Raw genomic sequence first — 17,966 nt, 5'->3', positions numbered from 1 at the left:
ATTTAATCGAGAGACAAAACAAATATAACAGAGCCACAGAATACATAACAGATGGACACAGCCACCATGATGTGACTCACTGGTGAGCTGCTATAGGGGTGTATCGAAGCCAGAAATGACCATATTTGGATGAGTGGGTGAAAAGATAGCCAGTGTCAGCTGGCTAGCTTGGTTAGCAAGCGGCAACTGTAGATTATATGGAGTTTTCTGGTCTAACTGAGCACCTCATTCACCCAAACGTCTGAGAGGGGAAACAACGTTACCATGTGGTGGCTTTAAGTAGCCATTAGAGCAGCTACATTTCTTTATTCTTCAGCTTCAGAAAATGCTCCGCTGATCAAACATTCATGTTGTTTTTGCTCCAGAGCTGACCGGTTTGAAAGCTCTGAGATGTTGTGTTGGGTTCGATCAGCGGCTTCCTCCTCGTCTCTGTGGTTGACGAGTAACCACGTTTAATCGTACCGTTAACTGATGTCAGTTAAAGTCACTTATCTCTTCCTGTGTCCTTCATGTGAGCTCTCAGGACCGCTTTCACACCTCTCACTGACTGTTAATTGGCCAGAAACACTGGCTGCATGTTGCGGTGGCATCGTTGGAGCTGAGACATACTTTCCATGGGATGTGATATAGTAGATTTTTAACTTCCCACTGAGGTTAGCGACCTCTTTAATGGGGGAGACCTGTGTGTGATGGCAAACTGCCCCTTTACCTGATTCTGTCAGGCTGACAATCTTTTTCTTTATTCAAAGGTGCAGACAGTCATTTAATTAAATGGTTTTATGAAAATGCCTTATTACATTTTTTGTATGTGGCCCGCCACATGTGTAGTACGCTAAAGGTGGAGAAAAAGAGAACATATAGGCAAATATTAATTTGTGTCTACACCTTCACACTCAAAATACGAAGGATAGTACCTCTTCACCAAAAAAGAAAAAATGTGAAGGAAAGAGATAAAATAACCAACATCTGGATAAAACTTCAAATTCTTCCTCCTCACCTCAAGCCTCATCTCCTGAACTGAAGTCAGAGCTCTAACACATGATGCATTAACATGATTTTTACTCCCAGTACTGTTGCAGTTACTTATTGTGAGCAGAGCAGGCTACACAACAACAACAGCTGGTAAGAAGCTAACACTATGCCAGCTAGAGTATCCCTCTGATAAAGTTTGATGGCATTCTGACATCTTATGAGAAATTATTCGCATCAGAGTCATCAGTGTTAGAGCCACTTCAAAGAAAGTTTCACTGATGCCACCTAACAGTAGCTAACACTGGCTAACAGCGGCTAACACTGGCTAACAGCAGCTAACAGTGGCTAACGTGTAAAATATAAGGCGACTTTGCGCCAAACAGGTTTTCATAAGTGTTCTGCAAAGCATGTTTTACTGCACATTCATACAGTTTCATGTCATTGGGGCTCCATTTACTCCTTTATCCGGTTGTTCAGTCTGACGTCACTAGCCGTGTCTGGGCCTAAACTCCGCTGCAGGTCCATATATCAAACGATCAAGAGTGGCATTACTGAGAGTTGAAAAACTGTCTAAAGTCTTTCATCTTTAATAAAATGATCAGCGTTCTGCTCTACCAGGTGTAACAATTGAGTTTAACATCCAGGCATCCATGAAAACGGAATTTATGACATTTAACGGAGTTAGAAGTTAGCAGGGAGTTAGCTCGCTAGCTTCTATCTAAATACAATATAGCATGTCCTGACTGCGGGGTTTTGGAAACAAATTAAAACGTACAGCTCTGCTATCACTTCCAGCATAAATGAAGACAGAAAACTAAACAGCAGTGACGTTTGTAGGGTTACTGAAGTTGGGCTAGCTGGTATATAATGATGTGCTAGGTGACCGCTAGCGACACAGCTATGTTAGCATAATATAAACAAGCTAACTTTTTTTCCACTCGATAAAAGTTACCGTGAGTGTTCTCGGTGGTCAGGAACAAATGTAATCGCATGGCAGGATGCTGTAAAAGGACCAAACTTCAGCCAGGAGAACAACTGAGATAATCCATCCACAATACGAGGTTAGTCATTCATATACTGCTGCATAGGCTGGGCTGTAGTTACATCCTAAGGTTTTAAAGACTGAGCTTAAATAAATGATTAGTGGTAATAAAAGCCGAGGGAGGTCAACAGTGATCACTGACTGTTTTAGGAGCTTTTTGAGATCAAATAGAAGAAAATACATAACATTAAACATGTTAACAACACAAAAGCCATATTAAACGCAGACTACTTTAGACCCGGAAGTAGGATTCGTCGCGTCATCACTGAACAACCGGATTAAGTCACCATCATGTTTTGGCTTCTGGCCTTCATCAGGGTCATGGCCACAAGCCGAAATGCGTTGGTCAGTTAATAAAGTTGTTCCTCTCTACTTTAAGTGTTGCTGGAGTCCCTGCGTTGTGAGTTTCTCATCCTCTCCATGCACCTTGGAAGTAGGTGAAGTTGTGCAAGAAAGTTTTGCTGTGATTTTGCTCCACCTCGCAGGTGAGGACTGGTGAGTTCAGCATCTCTGGCACTGATCAGCCATGCCTGTTCACATTTGGGTCTTAGTGGGGAATGAAAAATGATAAGTACATCTTACCTGAGCCTTTATCAGCAAAAAGTAGATCTGTCTGCCACCACACAGCTGAAACTGTTCACATGTCAACGCAGCAGCATGACTGGCTGCTTTCAGCTGTTGTTTGGCTGTTTGCGGGCAGAGTCAGTGCAGCAGGAATCCTTGCAGGATTTGTTCAGTGTCCCTTCTACAATACTTCAGATAGAAATACAGTGGGGCAAAAAAGTATTTAGTCAGCCACCGATTGTGCAAGTTCCCCCACTTAAAATGATGACAGAGGTCAGTAATTTGCACCAGAGGTACACTTCAACTGTGAGAGACAGAATGTGAAAAAAAAATCCATGAATCCACATGGTAGGATTTGTAAAGAATTTATTCGTAAATCAGGGTGGAAAATAAGTATTTGGTCAATAACAAAAATACAACTCAATACTTTGTAACATAACCTTTGTTGGCAATAACAGAGGTCAAACGTTTACTATAGGTCTTTACCAGGTTTGCACACACAGTAGCTGGTATTTTGGCCCATTCCTCCATGCAGATCTTCTCGAGAGCAGTGATGTTTTGGGGCTGTCGCCGAGCAACACGGACTTTCAACTCCCGCCACAGATTTTCTATGGGGTTGAGGTCTGGAGACTGGCTAGGCCACTCCAGGACTTTCAAATGCTTCTTACGGAGCCACTCCTTTGTTGCCCGGGCGGTGTGTTTTGGATCATTGTCATGTTGGAAGACCCAGCCTCGTTTCATCTTCAAAGTTCTCACTGATGGAAGGAGGTTTTGGCTCAAAATCTCACGATACATGGCCCCATTCATTCTGTCCTTAACACGGATCAGTCGTCCTGTCCCCTTGGCAGAAAAACAGCCCCATAGCATGATGTTTCCACCCCCATGCTTCACAGTAGGTATGGTGTTCTTGGGATGCCACTCAGTATTCTTCTTCCTCCAAACACGACGAGTTGAGTTTATACCAAAAAGTTCTACTTTGGTTTCATCTGACCACATGACATTCTCCCAATCCTCTGCTGTATCATCCATGTGCTCTCTGGCAAACTTCAGACGGGCCTGGACATGCACTGGCTTCAGCAGCGGAACACGTCTGGCACTGCGGGATTTGATTCCCTGCCGTTGTAGTGTGTTACTGATGGTGACCTTTGTTACTTTGGTCCCAGCTCTCTGCAGGTCATTCACCAGGTCCCCCCGTGTGGTTCTGGGATCTTTGCTCACCGTTCTCATGATCATTTTGACCCCACGGGATGAGATCTTGCGTGGAGCCCCAGATCGAGGGAGATTATCAATGGTCTTGTGTGTCTTCCATTTTCTGATGATTGCTCCCACAGTTGATTTTTTCACACCAAGCTGCTTGCCTATTGTAGATTCACTCTTCCCAGTCTGGTGCAGGTCTACAATACTTTTCCTGGTGTCCTTCGAAAGCTCTTTGGTCTTGGCCATGGCGGAGTTTGGAGTCTGACTGTTTGAGGCTGTGGACAGGTGTCTTTTATACAGATGATGAGTTCAAACAGGTGCCATTCATACAGGTAACGAGTGGGGGACAGAAAAGCTTCTTACAGAAGACGTTACAGGTCTGTGAGAGCCAGAGATTTTCCTTGTTTGAGGTGACCAAATACTTATTTTCCACCCTGATTTACGAATAAATTCTTTACAAATCCTACCATGTGGATTCATGGATTTTTTTTTCACATTCTGTCTCTCACAGTTGAATTGTACCTCTGGTGCAAATTACTGACCTCTGTCATCATTTTAAGTGGGGGAACTTGCACAATCGGTGGCTGACTAAATACTTTTTTGCCCCACTGTATGAAACTGTTAAAGGCAGATTGTGTTTGTCTTTTGTGTCATACATACGTTGTTCCAGTGGTGCATGTTCATCTTAAACACAGCATCTCATGACACGTGGCACAAAGGCCTCACTTAAATTCGATTACACGATTAAATTCTGAATGTGAACATCTCTGATCGTGTATTCCACTCAGTGTGGAAAACTGGCTTCAGTGTGTAAAGCATGACGATCCTAAATGTTTGTGTTGGACTACTTTAAGTCAAAGCCTTCATATGTTGATGACTGAAGACGGAGTAACACACACACACGATAATACACACTAACGGCTGAGTCCCTGCATGTGTGTGTGTGTGTTATGACAGGCTGTTTGACATGTGGCAGTGACTCGGCGGCAGGCCGCCGTTAGATGAGCTAATGAGATTCTAATCAGATTAGAGCGGGCTGTAATCTGACAGAGCAGGCCGAGGACAGACAGGAGGCATGATGGGTAATGATGGGACGAGTCCTCGCTCTCCTTTAGGATCTAGATTTTCACCTATTTATACCCAATGATCATAAAATTCTGTCACTCCACCAGAGAAAAGCAACAAAAACATGCCTGATTCAAATATGGCCGCTCTGCCTTCAAGCTCGTCTGCTTGGAGCTGAAAGCCGTATTCAGACCGCTCGTATTTGTGATTTCACCCTGAAATTCAACACTTGAACTCAAACATCAACTTCTGTTTCAAGCTGACCAACTTTCACACGGAGGATCACGAAGGACGAGAGCTGCGTCTACGAGCCAGAGACTAAACAGCAGGTTTGGTCTACGGTGTCCACGGTGCTGGGCTGGATCAGTTCAGGAGTGACCCAAGAGCGTGCCATGTGTGTTTGTGGTGGTGGTTCAAAAAAATAATTCTCTATTGTAGAACATCAATTTATTCAATGCAAAGTCCTTCATCCAAACACAACTGCTTTCATGGGGACCAAAAATTGGTAATTTACTATACTTGTGGGGACAAACAGCCCTCGTGGGGACAAACAGCCCAGGTCCCCATGAGTTTGAAGGCATTTTTGAGACGCAAAATGTGGTTTTAGTATCAGGGTTACAGTTAGGTTATGGTTAGGTTAAGGGTCAGGGTTAGGCATTAATTTTTAATGGTTAGGGTAAGTAGCTAGGGAAAGCATTATGTCAATGAGATGTCCCCACAAGGATATAAATACACACGTGTGTGTGTGTGTGTGTGTGTGTGTGTGTGTGTGTGTGTGTGTGTGTGTGTGTGTGTGTGTGTAAACCCTCCTCTCTTTCCTCATCTTCTGGCCTTGTGATCGCCTCCTTCATGTATTTAACTCTGTAATAAAAAGTAATGGCCAATGAGCATAAAGATAGCAGCGTTACTTGTAACAAGAAAATGTTTCCGATTTAAATTTAATGCTTTGTTCTGCTTAACTGACTGAGTAATGACGACACAAAGCTCAGACTGTAGCTTGACATGGTGCAGCCGCTGTTTTCAGCATGAATTTATAACCTGTCTTATAAACTAACTTTAACGTCTCAGTTTTCTTGTTTGCTCATATGTGTGTTACGAACATTTTTAAATGACACATTGCTGGCAGCAGTTTGTATGAAATACATTTAAGATGCACATTAAAGATGAAGTAGTACCAAAGTTTACTCCTGTTACGCTGCGTATCACTGTTAATAAGACATTGGTGGTTCAGGTCTTTCTGTTGTTTTTGCTGGAATAAATGATTTTCCCATTTAATCCTTCAGAGGGAATTCATCAGCTGTGTCATGGCGTGATGATGTGACAGTGAAACAGTGTGAACAAGTCTAGCTGCACATCTGGTTAAGAGACCCAGTGGGACTTGTGTAAACCCCACGGGCCGTCGTGTTCTCCGGGCATACTGAGTTTGGTTCACTGATCACTGCAAAGAGTTTTCTGTCAGGCAGGTGAGGCTGTGTACAGAACATCACTACAGTCGTGTGAAAAAGAAAGTTTTTACAGGATTTTTATGCCTTCAGTGCATCGAGTAGTTAAAATGGTCGTACCAGCCGGGTCCTGATAACCAAACTTTCAGCAAATGTAACAACGTCTGTAAAACAGATGATTTGGTAGTTTACTGATCTGGTGTGTGCTAACAAATTACACAACTTTCCAAGGATTGGAAGACTGCTTGGAGAAACTGGAAAAAACTCAAGAGCTCCATCTCAGACGCTACAGGCCTCAGTTAAGAAATGAACACGAATGATTGTTTGCCAGGAGAAAATCTCAGCTATAAAAAGAACGTGACAGCACAGCTTAGGTTTGCAGAGATGCTTCTGAACAAACCGTAAGATATCTGGAACAATGTCCTTTGAACAGATGAGACCAACGTGGAGGTGTTTGGCCAGAACACCCGGCACCATGTTGGGTGAAAACCAAACACGGCGAATCAGCACAGACACCTCGTAGCAGCTGTCAGCACAGCGATGCAGGGCTCATCATTCGGCTTGTTTTGCAGCTGAATTAAACTGAATTGAATTACTGCTAAAGGTGTTGAAACACCTTTAGCAGTTTCCTGGATGTACTTAGTATTTTCACATGATGTTTTTAAAGTTTTTTTAAAGCCTTGCGTTGTACATTTTGCTGATATCATTTTGGTTTTGGAAACCAAGCAGCTGATCCAAGCACTGCATTGTCATCCATCACCAACTAGTCATTCACAAGGTCACCACAGCCTAATTAGTACGCTGCTTTATCCTGCGTTCTTCTCTAAACTGGACCTTAAGTGAGCAGTATTTTCTAGTGAAAACACACATGCTTGTTTCTGTTCGTAACATCGATGCCTCTGCATCAGATGTCTGAGTCTCCTGCACGATGATCCTGGTGTCGCTACCTCACCGACCGACCACAGTATGTGAGGACTCAGGGCTGTGTGTCGGACAGGGTCGTCTGCAGTACGGGGGCCCCACAGGGAACGGTTCTGGCTCCGTTCCTCTTCACCATCTACACTGCAGACTTCTCCCACAATTCCACCCAGTGCTTCCTGCAGAAGTTCTCTGATGACTCTGCAATAGTCGGCCTCATCACTGATGGGGACGACAAGGAGTACAGAGGTCTGACCCAAGACTTTGTGGACTGGTGCCAGCTGAACTACCTCCAGATCAACGCCAGTAAAACCAAGGAACTGGTGGTAGACTTCCGCAGGCACAAGCATTCTCCACTGCAACCACTCAACATCCAAGGTATGGACATTGAGGCTGTGGACAGCTACAGGTACCTTGGTGTTCATCTGAACAACAGACTGGACTGGACTCATAACTCAGACGCCCTCTACAGGAAAGGGCAGAGCAGGCTGTACCTGCTGCGGAGACTCAGGTCGTTTGGGGTGGAGGGCCCACTCCTGAAGACCTTCTATGACTCTGTTGTGGCTTCTGCTATCTTTTATGGTGTGGTCTGCTGGGGCGGCAGCATCTCTGCTGGGGACAGGAAGAGACTGAACAGGGTGATCCGAAGGGCCAGCTCTGTTCTAGGATGCCCTCTGGACCCAGTGGAGGTGGTGAGTGACAGGAGAACGGCGGCTAAGCTGTCATCCCTGATGGACAACATCTCCCACCCCATGCAGCAGACTGTGACAGCACTGAGCAGCTCCTTCAGTGGGAGACTGCGGCACCCACGGTGTGGGACGGAGAGATTTCGCAGGTCTTTCCTCCCCACTGCTGTCAGACTCCATAATAAAGACTTTAACTGATCAAGCACACACATCCACACATATGCAATAATACTAAGTGCAATAATCCTTTCTGTCATCGTTGTATTTTTAATCAGTTGTATATAGTATTTGTATTTGTATTCTATTTTTATCTTATTGTATATTTATTTTATTTTATTCTACTGTATATAGTATTTTATTCTATTCTGTACAGCTGTGTACTGTATTTATTCTTATTGTATTCTAATTTTTGCCTCATAACTTTTGCACTGTCCACTTCCTGCTGTGACAAAACAAATTTCCCACGTGTGGGACTAATAAAGGTTATCTTATCTTATCTTATCTTATTTCTGTGACCAGGCAATTTCCACATCTGTCACCCTACATGACTCAGCCCCCCCCCCCCACACACACACACACCTTTCCACTTGCACATGCTGAGTGCCCTATTCCATGCTCACACGAGCCCTTTGACATTTTGAAATTGCACGCTCCTGGCTGTACACACTCGCTCACTGAACATAATTATTCAGATTTTGAGGCTTACATAACAGCTGTTAAAACTGTGCTTTCTAAAGTCCGTCTATCTGCCCGTTTCTCTCTCTGTCTAATGTGGTTGGTAATGACTGCTAATACCATGTGGACTAGCTGGAACAGTCTTTGTACCACTGTCAGGACGTTATACGCTGGGCTTCTCATATCTACTGAGTGGCGTACAATAGAGTTGACATTTTGTCTCCCAGCAACATGGACTCTGTCAGACGCTGGAAGCTGTGTCACTGCCTTGTGTTTTCGTCACTGCTTTATCCCCTCGTGATTACTAGAGAAATGAACTGAGTGGCTGAAACATCAGTTTAACTAATACTGAACAGACCTGGGGAAAAGTATGTGCTGCCTTCCTGATTTCTTAGCTTTTTGTTTCAGATCTTCAAACAAATTTTAAAATTAGACAAATATATATATATATATATATATATATATGTGTGTGTGTGTGTGTGTGTGTGTGTGTGTGTGTGTGTGTGAGAAAGAAAGAAAGAAAGAAAGAAAGAAAGAAAGAAAGAAAGAAAGAAAGAAAGAAAGAAAGAAAGAGAAGTTGTGCCAAAGCATCTCAATCTGATTTAAGTCCAGACTTTGACTCTGCAGAGTCGAGTTCACGGAAAGTCGTCCAGATCCCGAAGGAGCAAAGAAGCCCAAACCATCACATTACCACCTCCATGTCTGACTGTTAGTGTGATGTTCTTTTATGAAATGCTGTTAGTTGTATGCCAGATGTAACAGGACTCAAACCTTCCAAATAGTTCAGTTTTTGCCACAGAACATTTTCCCAAAAGCCTCAGTGATCCTCCAGATGTTTTTTAGCTTTGAAGCCTTTGTGTTCTTTTTTGGTCTTGTCCTCAGTACCCTCACATGGATGCTGTTTTTGCCCTGTGTCTTTGTTATTTGTTGAACCATGAATGCTGATGGAGGCAAAGTGAGGCGAGCAGTTCTGGGTTCTTTGTGACCTCCTGGCTTTGTCATTGATGACCTCTTCAGATCGCTTTTATTCCCTCAGTAAATGAAATCATCATTCAAAAACTGCATTGTGTTTACTCTGGTTATAGTTGTGAGATGATCTGAAACATTTCATTGTGACAAATATGCACAAAAAGGAAATCAGGAAGGAGGCAGCACTGTATGTGTTATACATTAATTAATCAATTCCATATATGTTGTACACTTAGGGCAGCACGGTGGCACGATGATCAGCACCGCTGCCTCACAGCAAGAAGGTCCCAAGTTTGATTCCAAACCTGGCCGAGGTCTTTCTGTGTGGGGTTTGCATGTTCTCCCCGTGTTTGTTTGGGTTCTCTCCGGCTGCTCCGGCTTCCTCCCACAGTCCAAACACACGCAGTTAGTGGGGATAGGTTAAATGGTAACTCTAAATTGACCATTGGTGTGAATGTGAGTGCGAATGGTTGCTTGTCTCTATGTGTTAGCCCAGTGACAGACTGGTGACCCGTCCAGGGTGTACCTGCCTCTCGCCCTGTGGTAGCTGGGATAGGCTCCACCCCCCCGCGGCCCTGACAAGGATAAGCATTAGAGTATAGTCGGATGGATGTACAGTAATACTTATGTACCTGTCTGTACAGTAGGTGGGCCAATCTGAACAAAAGCTTTGTACGTACATTGACACACACACAGCAGTTATTAACATCCATATGTTTAAAAAATCATTTATTATTTTAATAATAAAATACATTTTTTTGATTCTCCTATATGCTAAGCTCACTTCATCATCGCCCTGCGAAGGTGATTTTCTGTGGTATGTGAAACCACCAAGCAGATTTCATGTGTCGCGTTCAGCGTGTCACCGAATGACCAAAGATTTGTACCTGTGAAGGAATTTTGTTCTCATTTGAAAAATCTCTGCAGACCTGGTGAAACCTGCTCACAGAGCGGCTTTTTACTGTTAAGAAAAATAGTTAGTTGGTTGCCATGACAACACACGGTTTACAGTTGTTCAACTTGTTGGAAAATAACAGAATTACAAAAATAACAAAACATTTTTAGCTGTGGTGTTCCAGTTGTTTGCCTCGAAGATCATAAAAACAGATTTAATTTCTCATGCTTCAGACAAATAGTAAATAAACATATGTAATTATCTTCATGTTCACCTTAGTGACCTTTGCTGGCACGCTGCTGTCTTTCTCACACCACTGCATATACATTATTAAAGCTAAAGAAATGAGCAGCAGTCACATTCATCATGACGTCGTTAGTTCGCAGTAATTAGTAATGACTTAATTTGACAGTGATGCAGGATTATTGATCAGCAAATAACTGATTTCATTTCATTTATTTATTTATAAAGCACATTTAATAACAGCAGAGAGTTGACCAAAGTGCTGTACAAAGTAATAATCAAACATGACAGTAACATCAACAACAGGTAAGAACATTAAAAGAAAATTAAGATCAAAGGAGTTAGTAACTCTCATGCAGTATCGAAAGCCAAAGTAAAACAATATGTTTTAAGATGGGTTTTAAAAAGAGTGAGTTTCTAATGTGGAGAAGTAGATCGTTCCACATCTTCGGCGCCACCACCACAAATGCCCGATCCGCCCTATGAACCATCCTAGACTCATGTACGGTGATAGCAGCCTGACCTGGCTCACACTCTGCAGTGCCTCCCTCTCTCTCTGTAGGTCTCTGTGTCTCTTGCCCTCTGCAGTGTGGCAGCAGTATGGTAATGAATGGCTCCAGCTCGCTCTGCAGTGGTAGCAGCTCGCTCGCTTCGTACTCATACCACTGCTGCGTGGACTGGGGGGGGCAGAGAAGGAGAAAGATGAGGTGATTCATAAAAGACTTGACTGTTATTTTATCTTTTCTGCTGTAAACAATAACGTCACTTTTCATTTGTGTGAGGCTGCAGACTGTCAGCAGAGACTGCAGGAACAGTGGTTTGTGCTGCGAAAGGCTCGTCATGAGGGGTTCTGTATGGAGCCTGTACACTCACACACATACATCAGCGTCCTCACACTGATCTGAGATCAGAAACAGATGGAAGGTTTGAATGCTTCAAAGCCTCGTTGTGATAAAACCGTCTGAGACAGAAATCTTAAAAAGAGACGATCCTGTAAATATTTAGATTGCTTTGGCTTAAAAATAATCAGATCTAAGTTATTACTGTACATATTTGTGAGGCGCCCACACGCGACGCTACATCTAAGGGTAGATTTTCCCCCCGAATCACTGACCTGCTTCATTTCAGTGAAGCTCCCACCTGCTGCTCTCTGTGCTGGGTCCTACATACCACAGTATGGAGAAAGACTGGAACATTAAGAGAAATCATCATCATGATTTCTATACATGTAGAAATTTTCTGGGATAGCAAACCAGAAAACCAGATTACAAGTACTTCATCCAACATGCAGACCAACTGCAGCGAACGCCAGCAGGGAGACGCGCTGACAGGTAACATTATGTAATGTCAGGGTCACCAGGACGCTGCACTGAGCACAATGTGTACATCAGCCTGGATTTACACTGTACATCCGGCACTGTGTCAGCGTGTGCTTGCAGGCAGCGTGGCATACATCAGGCCTGCAGCTACACAGCGTGACAGGGAGCGTGCAGCAGACCAGCAAAGTGTCACCCTGTCACAGCGAGTGGGATGAAATGTGAGAAATACGACGTCAGCTCGGTGAAGCGTTGACGCAGCAACTCGAGCTGAACTGCAGCGTGCAGCACTGGGCTCCTTGTGGAACTGTTTCTGGTGTCTGTGCAGCCATCTTCACTGTGCTGGGAGGCAAAGGTTACAGAGGTGAACCTCCATGATCACAGAGTTCATGTGCTAACACATGGAGAGAGCTCATAGTTTTCATTTTTAACAAAGGGAGAGTTTATAACCGCTGACTTCTCACACGTGTCCCAACCTTGAGTTGTATGCAAGACCTCGACAGGCTTGGATTGTTCCCTATTTACGGTTCTGTGCAAAAGTTTTCAGTCAGAGTCATGTCTTTATATTTTGATGGGAAATAGGTGCAGTGATTTTTTTAAACCTCTCAAAACCTTGGTGGAAGTGCAGCTAATTTGCCTCATTAGCAGAGTTTGTACAGTTATGACCTTTGGCCTTCAGCACAGCATGAAGTGACTGAGGCAGCTTTCTTGTCCTTTCTTTGAGTTGTCTTCAGGAACAGTTCTCCAGGCTTCTTGAAGGACTTTCATTGCTCGTCTTTGGATGTTTCGGACTTTTGTACCACTCTGTGTCAAGATGATCCCCACAGCTTCAGTGATGTGGAGGCTCTGTGGAGGCCGGTCCTTGACTGATAGCGTTCCCCTCTGTGGTTTTCTGTCCTGGAATGCTTTCACTGCACTGCCAGTGTGTTTGGGATCATTGTCATGCTGAAAAATGAAGCCAATCAGATGCTTTGTAGATGGTATTGCATCATGTACCGTGTTCATAATTCTAGCAATTTTGACAAGCTCTCCAACACCACTGGCTACAGTTCAGCCCAAACCATGACAGAGCCTCCACCGTGCTTTACAGATGTGTTATCTTTGTCATTTTTCATTGATTCAACTAAATAAATGGGAACAAACACTGTGCTTTTGCAACAGGCTGCTTTTGCCCAAATTTACTATTTTAAATGAATTCTTTGCTAAGTTGTCTGTTATGTGTAGAGTTTGGTGCTTTTTTATGTTTGAGTGATTTGACTTAGAAAAAAAATGAGTGAAAAAAAGGACATGACTACAAACTACGTGAAAAAGCAGATGCCCAAAAACACTTTGAAAAACCTTACAGAACTCTGGAGAACTATCAATATGATATAAAGAAATGAGGAGTGACTCGAGAATGCTGGACGGACTCAGGCTGGGGTAAAGCAGGATCTGCATCTTAGGAGATGGAATTTAGTGACGGCTTCACAAAACACCTCTAGACTGGGAAACGCAAAGAGTTAAAGAGTAAAAGCCACCTGAAAGAATTATTAAAATGATAGAAAACTGGTTAGACTGAGCAGAGTAGATCATTATCTCTCAAAGCAACTATGCCTCAATGATGCGCTACTTAAAAAATAACATATATATAAATAATTCGTGTATAATTTGTGCTAATACAATTTTAACACAGGAGCCTGTGGCTATGAGTCGATTCACTTTTGGAGCTCAGGCGGCCTTTAGAGGAACTGCACTTCACATTTTCATCAGTTTCCCAGCCCTGAAACTTGCTCGAGCAAAACCTGATGACATCCTGTACTTTGTACTAGAGCACGTGACACTTTATCATTGTTAGCCCCGGATCCCAGAAACCAATCACGGTTTAGATTGTTCATTAGCTGATTAGTAAATCATTTTTATAGTAGTTTGTGTTGTTTTTAAGCAAATCCCCAAATTTAGTAGCAGATTGTTACATTTGGAACTTTGGAAAGTAAAAAAATTCCTGCGTGATTTGAGCCGTGTTAGCCTGTGAGCTAAAACTAAAAACATCAAAATGTCTTTGCTATTTGTAACATGTTTGTCCTAGTTGTGTTTAATATTCAGAACTGATCAAAGCTTCTTGGTAATAAATTTAGAATGAGAGTGTTGTGGAAACGATGCCATACAGGGTAGTTAGCAGAAAAGATGTTCCAGGTATCTCAGAGAAGCCTTCTGTGGACGGAGGTTGTCTCAGTGTGTTTATGGGATGGATCACATAAACACTTTATGACTCTAGCTGTATGTTGGGGATGGTCTGCTTGCAGAATTAACTTAGCATCAGTTACATAGGTCACAAAAACTGCATTCAGAAGAGGAATGAATGGTGACCGTGTGAATGTGAAGCGACCTGGTTTGAACGCTCTTTCTAGATGAAGTTCACTTATTTTCCAGCTTTTTTTAGGCTCATGATTTGAGTTCAGATGGACCGTTTAAAAGTGTTGAGCTTGTATTTAAAGGTGAACTCTTCCCGCCAGCAAAATGTTTCTCCTCTTTCTCATCATCAGATGAGATGACCATCAGATGGTCAAAGGACAAGCTGCAACAGTCCAAAGACAGACTGTTGTCCCTTTAAGAAATATTTAACACAGAATTTCATAAAAATTGAAAGAAACACAATTCGTGTTGCTTAATGTTTCATATTTAATTCACTTTGCCTGTACAGGCTCTTTTAGCAGATCTGTGTTTAAAGGGCAGACTCATCCACAGTGTGTGGACATATGGTGTGTGGTCCCCAAATGCTTCCACACCTATTTTTCACATGGTCTAGTGTCATGATTATGCATTCAGTGTGGCTCTCTAGATTTCTCTGCTTGTAAAGAAGACAAACAAGAATGATATAATATTAAAATGTTTTGATAAACATAATTTTTAATTCACCCATATTTTTCCACATCTTAAGTCATAATAAAAAAAACTGAAAGCCTTTGTGTGGATGTACAGGACAAAAGGAACATTTGAAAGCAGGAAAAGAAAAATATGCCCCGTCATCTCTTTAACCACCCACACACCATAATACATCATAACCTGTAACACAAGGACATGCAGACTGTTAACTGACAGATTGCAAAGTTCAGCAAGCATTTAGAGGAAGTTCCTTGAGGTTCAGAGCTCGAGGTCCACAACGCATATCCTTGCACCGAGCACTAAACCTGCACCTGCTACTAATGGAAACATGAAGTAAACAGTCAAAATGTGGCAAGAAATTAGCAGCCAAGCGACAGTAACAGTTATCGAGCAGGAAAACGACTGGTCGTCCTCTTCCCCTCTGAATATAGAGCGGACTATCTTTATCTGTGCATCATCCTCCCTCTCCTGACTCACTGTACACTTTACATGTACTGCTTTGATGCTAACCGCTAGTGTTACGGGCCGAGACTGACTGTGTGCTAACCATAAGCTAATACAGTGTATCTTCTAACTGCTAAGCTAACACTTGTGATTGAATGTTAGTGCTGTATGCTGGTATGATTAGTTATAAAACTATACTAACTGCTGTATGCTGCCATTGATATTGTGTGCTAAGGCAATGCTAACATGTTAAGCTAAGAATGTTAGTTGTAAGTGTGTGCTAATGCTATGCCGCTGTTAATTATTGTGCGCTAAGCTAATGCTGATAGAGTTAAGTGTGCTTTTTGCTTCCATATTATTATCCTCACTAGTTTGCTAATGCTGCTATTAATACTTTATGCTAAGCTAATGCTGATAGTGTGCTGTAATGCTGACTGTGCTAATGGTGTTTGTTTATCTGTGCCGTCTGTTGTTGTTGTTGTTGTTGTTGTCTACCTTTCTCTGTTTCTCTCTTGACTTTATTTTTCTCTCTTTTTTCTCCCTCTCCCCAACTCTCTATCTTTCTGCCTCTCTCTATCTCTTTCTGTCAGGTCTTATTCCTCCTCCACCACCTGTTCTACTACCACCACTTCTTGTCGTTCCTCCAACAACCCTACTAGCATCACCACTCCTTCCTCCACCTCCTCCTCCTCCTCCTCTCTCTACTCCTCCAGCCTACCTCCTAACAGCCACGCCACCTACCATCAGTACTGCTGTCCCGCGCGCCTCCGCCTGCCCAAGCCTCCCTGCGCCCTGCCCCCCGCCAAGCACCACGAGCAGGCAAGGTAAGGGCCAGAGTCCCCCCTCCTCAACACCCAGCCTCCCCACCCACTCTCTCTCAACTCTGCCTCCACCCACCACACTGCCCTGGTAGCTTCTTTACCCCCAACCCCAAGAGCTCATCCAGCAGCAGCGGTGAGGCCAGTGACCTGACGTGCACTCAGAGCGAATTTATACAGTTGTTTCTGCACTTCTACATCACCCCAGTCTGCACAGATGTTCCATCAAATCCATCATCCTTCCCCCTTATTTTGTGAGAGCGGAACAAGAATCGTAAGAAGCGAGTCTTTTCATAATCAAATGACATTTTTCAGACAGATTTGCCAGTTGCTCCCCAGTTTCCGTCTTTCAAATGTGCATTTGTAGCCTTTCTTATATTTATCTAATTACAGCCTGTATTCCTCTGGGATTGAAAGTGTTTGAAATTTCATCTTTGGCATTGTGATGTGAAACAAATAATCCGTTACTTGACACACTGAGCGGCAGATTGGTCGATAATAGAATAATCATTAGTTGCGGCTCTAACGGCTTTATTCGTAACAGAAAAATGCTAGATGGGATGCAAAAATCACATAGTTGTATGGAAATCATTTGTTTTTAATTAAGCACATTTTATAGCATGGTGTGATTTTCCACCTCTGTAAATTTTAGCGCACAGGAGGTGGGAATTTAGGAGCATTTTGATTGGCCCCCAGCCGACATGATGACGGCAGGAAAAAGATCCAGGGTCCATCCAACGTTATTGTTGTCTTCATAGTGCTGCTGACTGAAGGCACAGTATGGCTGCAGGCCGGCTCACTGCCTAAAGAACCAGAATAACGGACCTTGAATTATTTAGTTTTTTCAAATCTAAAGACTAAAGTTTGCCTGGATTACTTAAATTCGCTCTAAATGCATCGTGTTGTCACGTTCAGCCTCACCCGCTCCCTCGCCTCCCCTCACAGTACAACAGCCTCCCCCACTCACACAACCATTGCAGCACTGAAGGTGAAGCAGCCTCTCCAGCCGCTCCTGCCCTCTCATCCACCTTCTCCCCAAAACATCATCAGCCATCCCTCTCTTTTTCCTCGATCACCTTCATCAGCCCCCCACCTGCCTCCTCCTCCTGCTCGTGCTCCACCTCCTCCATGCTGCTCTGAAGCATCACATCTCAAAGCTGAGCACCATAAACAGACCAGTTTAAGAGCTAATGACTCACCAGCAGCAGAAAGGCTCTTTTTTACATTTTCACAAAGTTCACAGAGAATAACAAGTGAAATAAAAATGATAACATACAGGAGGTGAGTGTGTAGTAATATCAGAAAATCAAACAAACCAATTACACTCTGAAATAAGAAATATCTGATTTATAACATGACCGATCGCAGAAAGCATTTATACTCTTACATGTACAGTTTATGCAGAACATACAGCATAAATGACTTTGAACATCAGGCAGTAAACGTATCTCTAATCTAAATTTCTAATGTTATAATTTCACATATTTCTCTCTGACACAGACCTTAGTGTCAATCAAGGAGGATTCAGTCTCACACGTAGACGTCAGCCTGAGGCAAACACATTCACACAGTGCACACAACACGCCAAGAGTACCAACAACCGTCTTTGTGGTGCTTCCTGCAACAGGACGAGTCTCAAGCAGATGAAGACAAACAACTGAGATATTTGTTAAAGCAGCAGCGTGCAAGTTATTCAGATCACATCCACGCACACTCAGTATCATTAAGACCCATTAATCCCCTTAGTTTAGGTACTTTATCTATACTAGATGCATGTCTGTACGTTAGGACGCAGTATGTGGGATTATTACTCTGAAGTAAATAATCTAAACACACACACACACTCAATACAAAAATG

The 17,966-nt window shown here is 43.1% G+C and overlaps 1 protein-coding gene across 1 annotated transcript in view; it reads left to right on the top strand.

The window, feature by feature from the left end:
• Window positions 1-17,966, top strand: part of LOC146645899 (uncharacterized) — a 138,489-nt gene that overhangs the window by 19,564 nt on the left and 100,959 nt on the right. The window contains exon 2 of the mRNA XM_085394200.1: window positions 15,881-16,114. Coding sequence (XP_085250326.1) covers window positions 15,881-16,114 — 234 coding nt within the window. The remainder of the gene's footprint in view (window positions 1-15,880; window positions 16,115-17,966) is intronic.

The sequence above is a fragment of the Rhamphochromis longiceps genome, linkage group LG20 (assembly GCF_057381845.1).
Source record: "Rhamphochromis longiceps isolate RC_006_pf linkage group LG20, R_longiceps_female_GT1.1, whole genome shotgun sequence".
NCBI classification, from domain to species: Eukaryota; Metazoa; Chordata; class Actinopteri; order Cichliformes; family Cichlidae; genus Rhamphochromis; species Rhamphochromis longiceps.
This window is presented reverse-complemented; position numbering and strand designations above follow the sequence as displayed.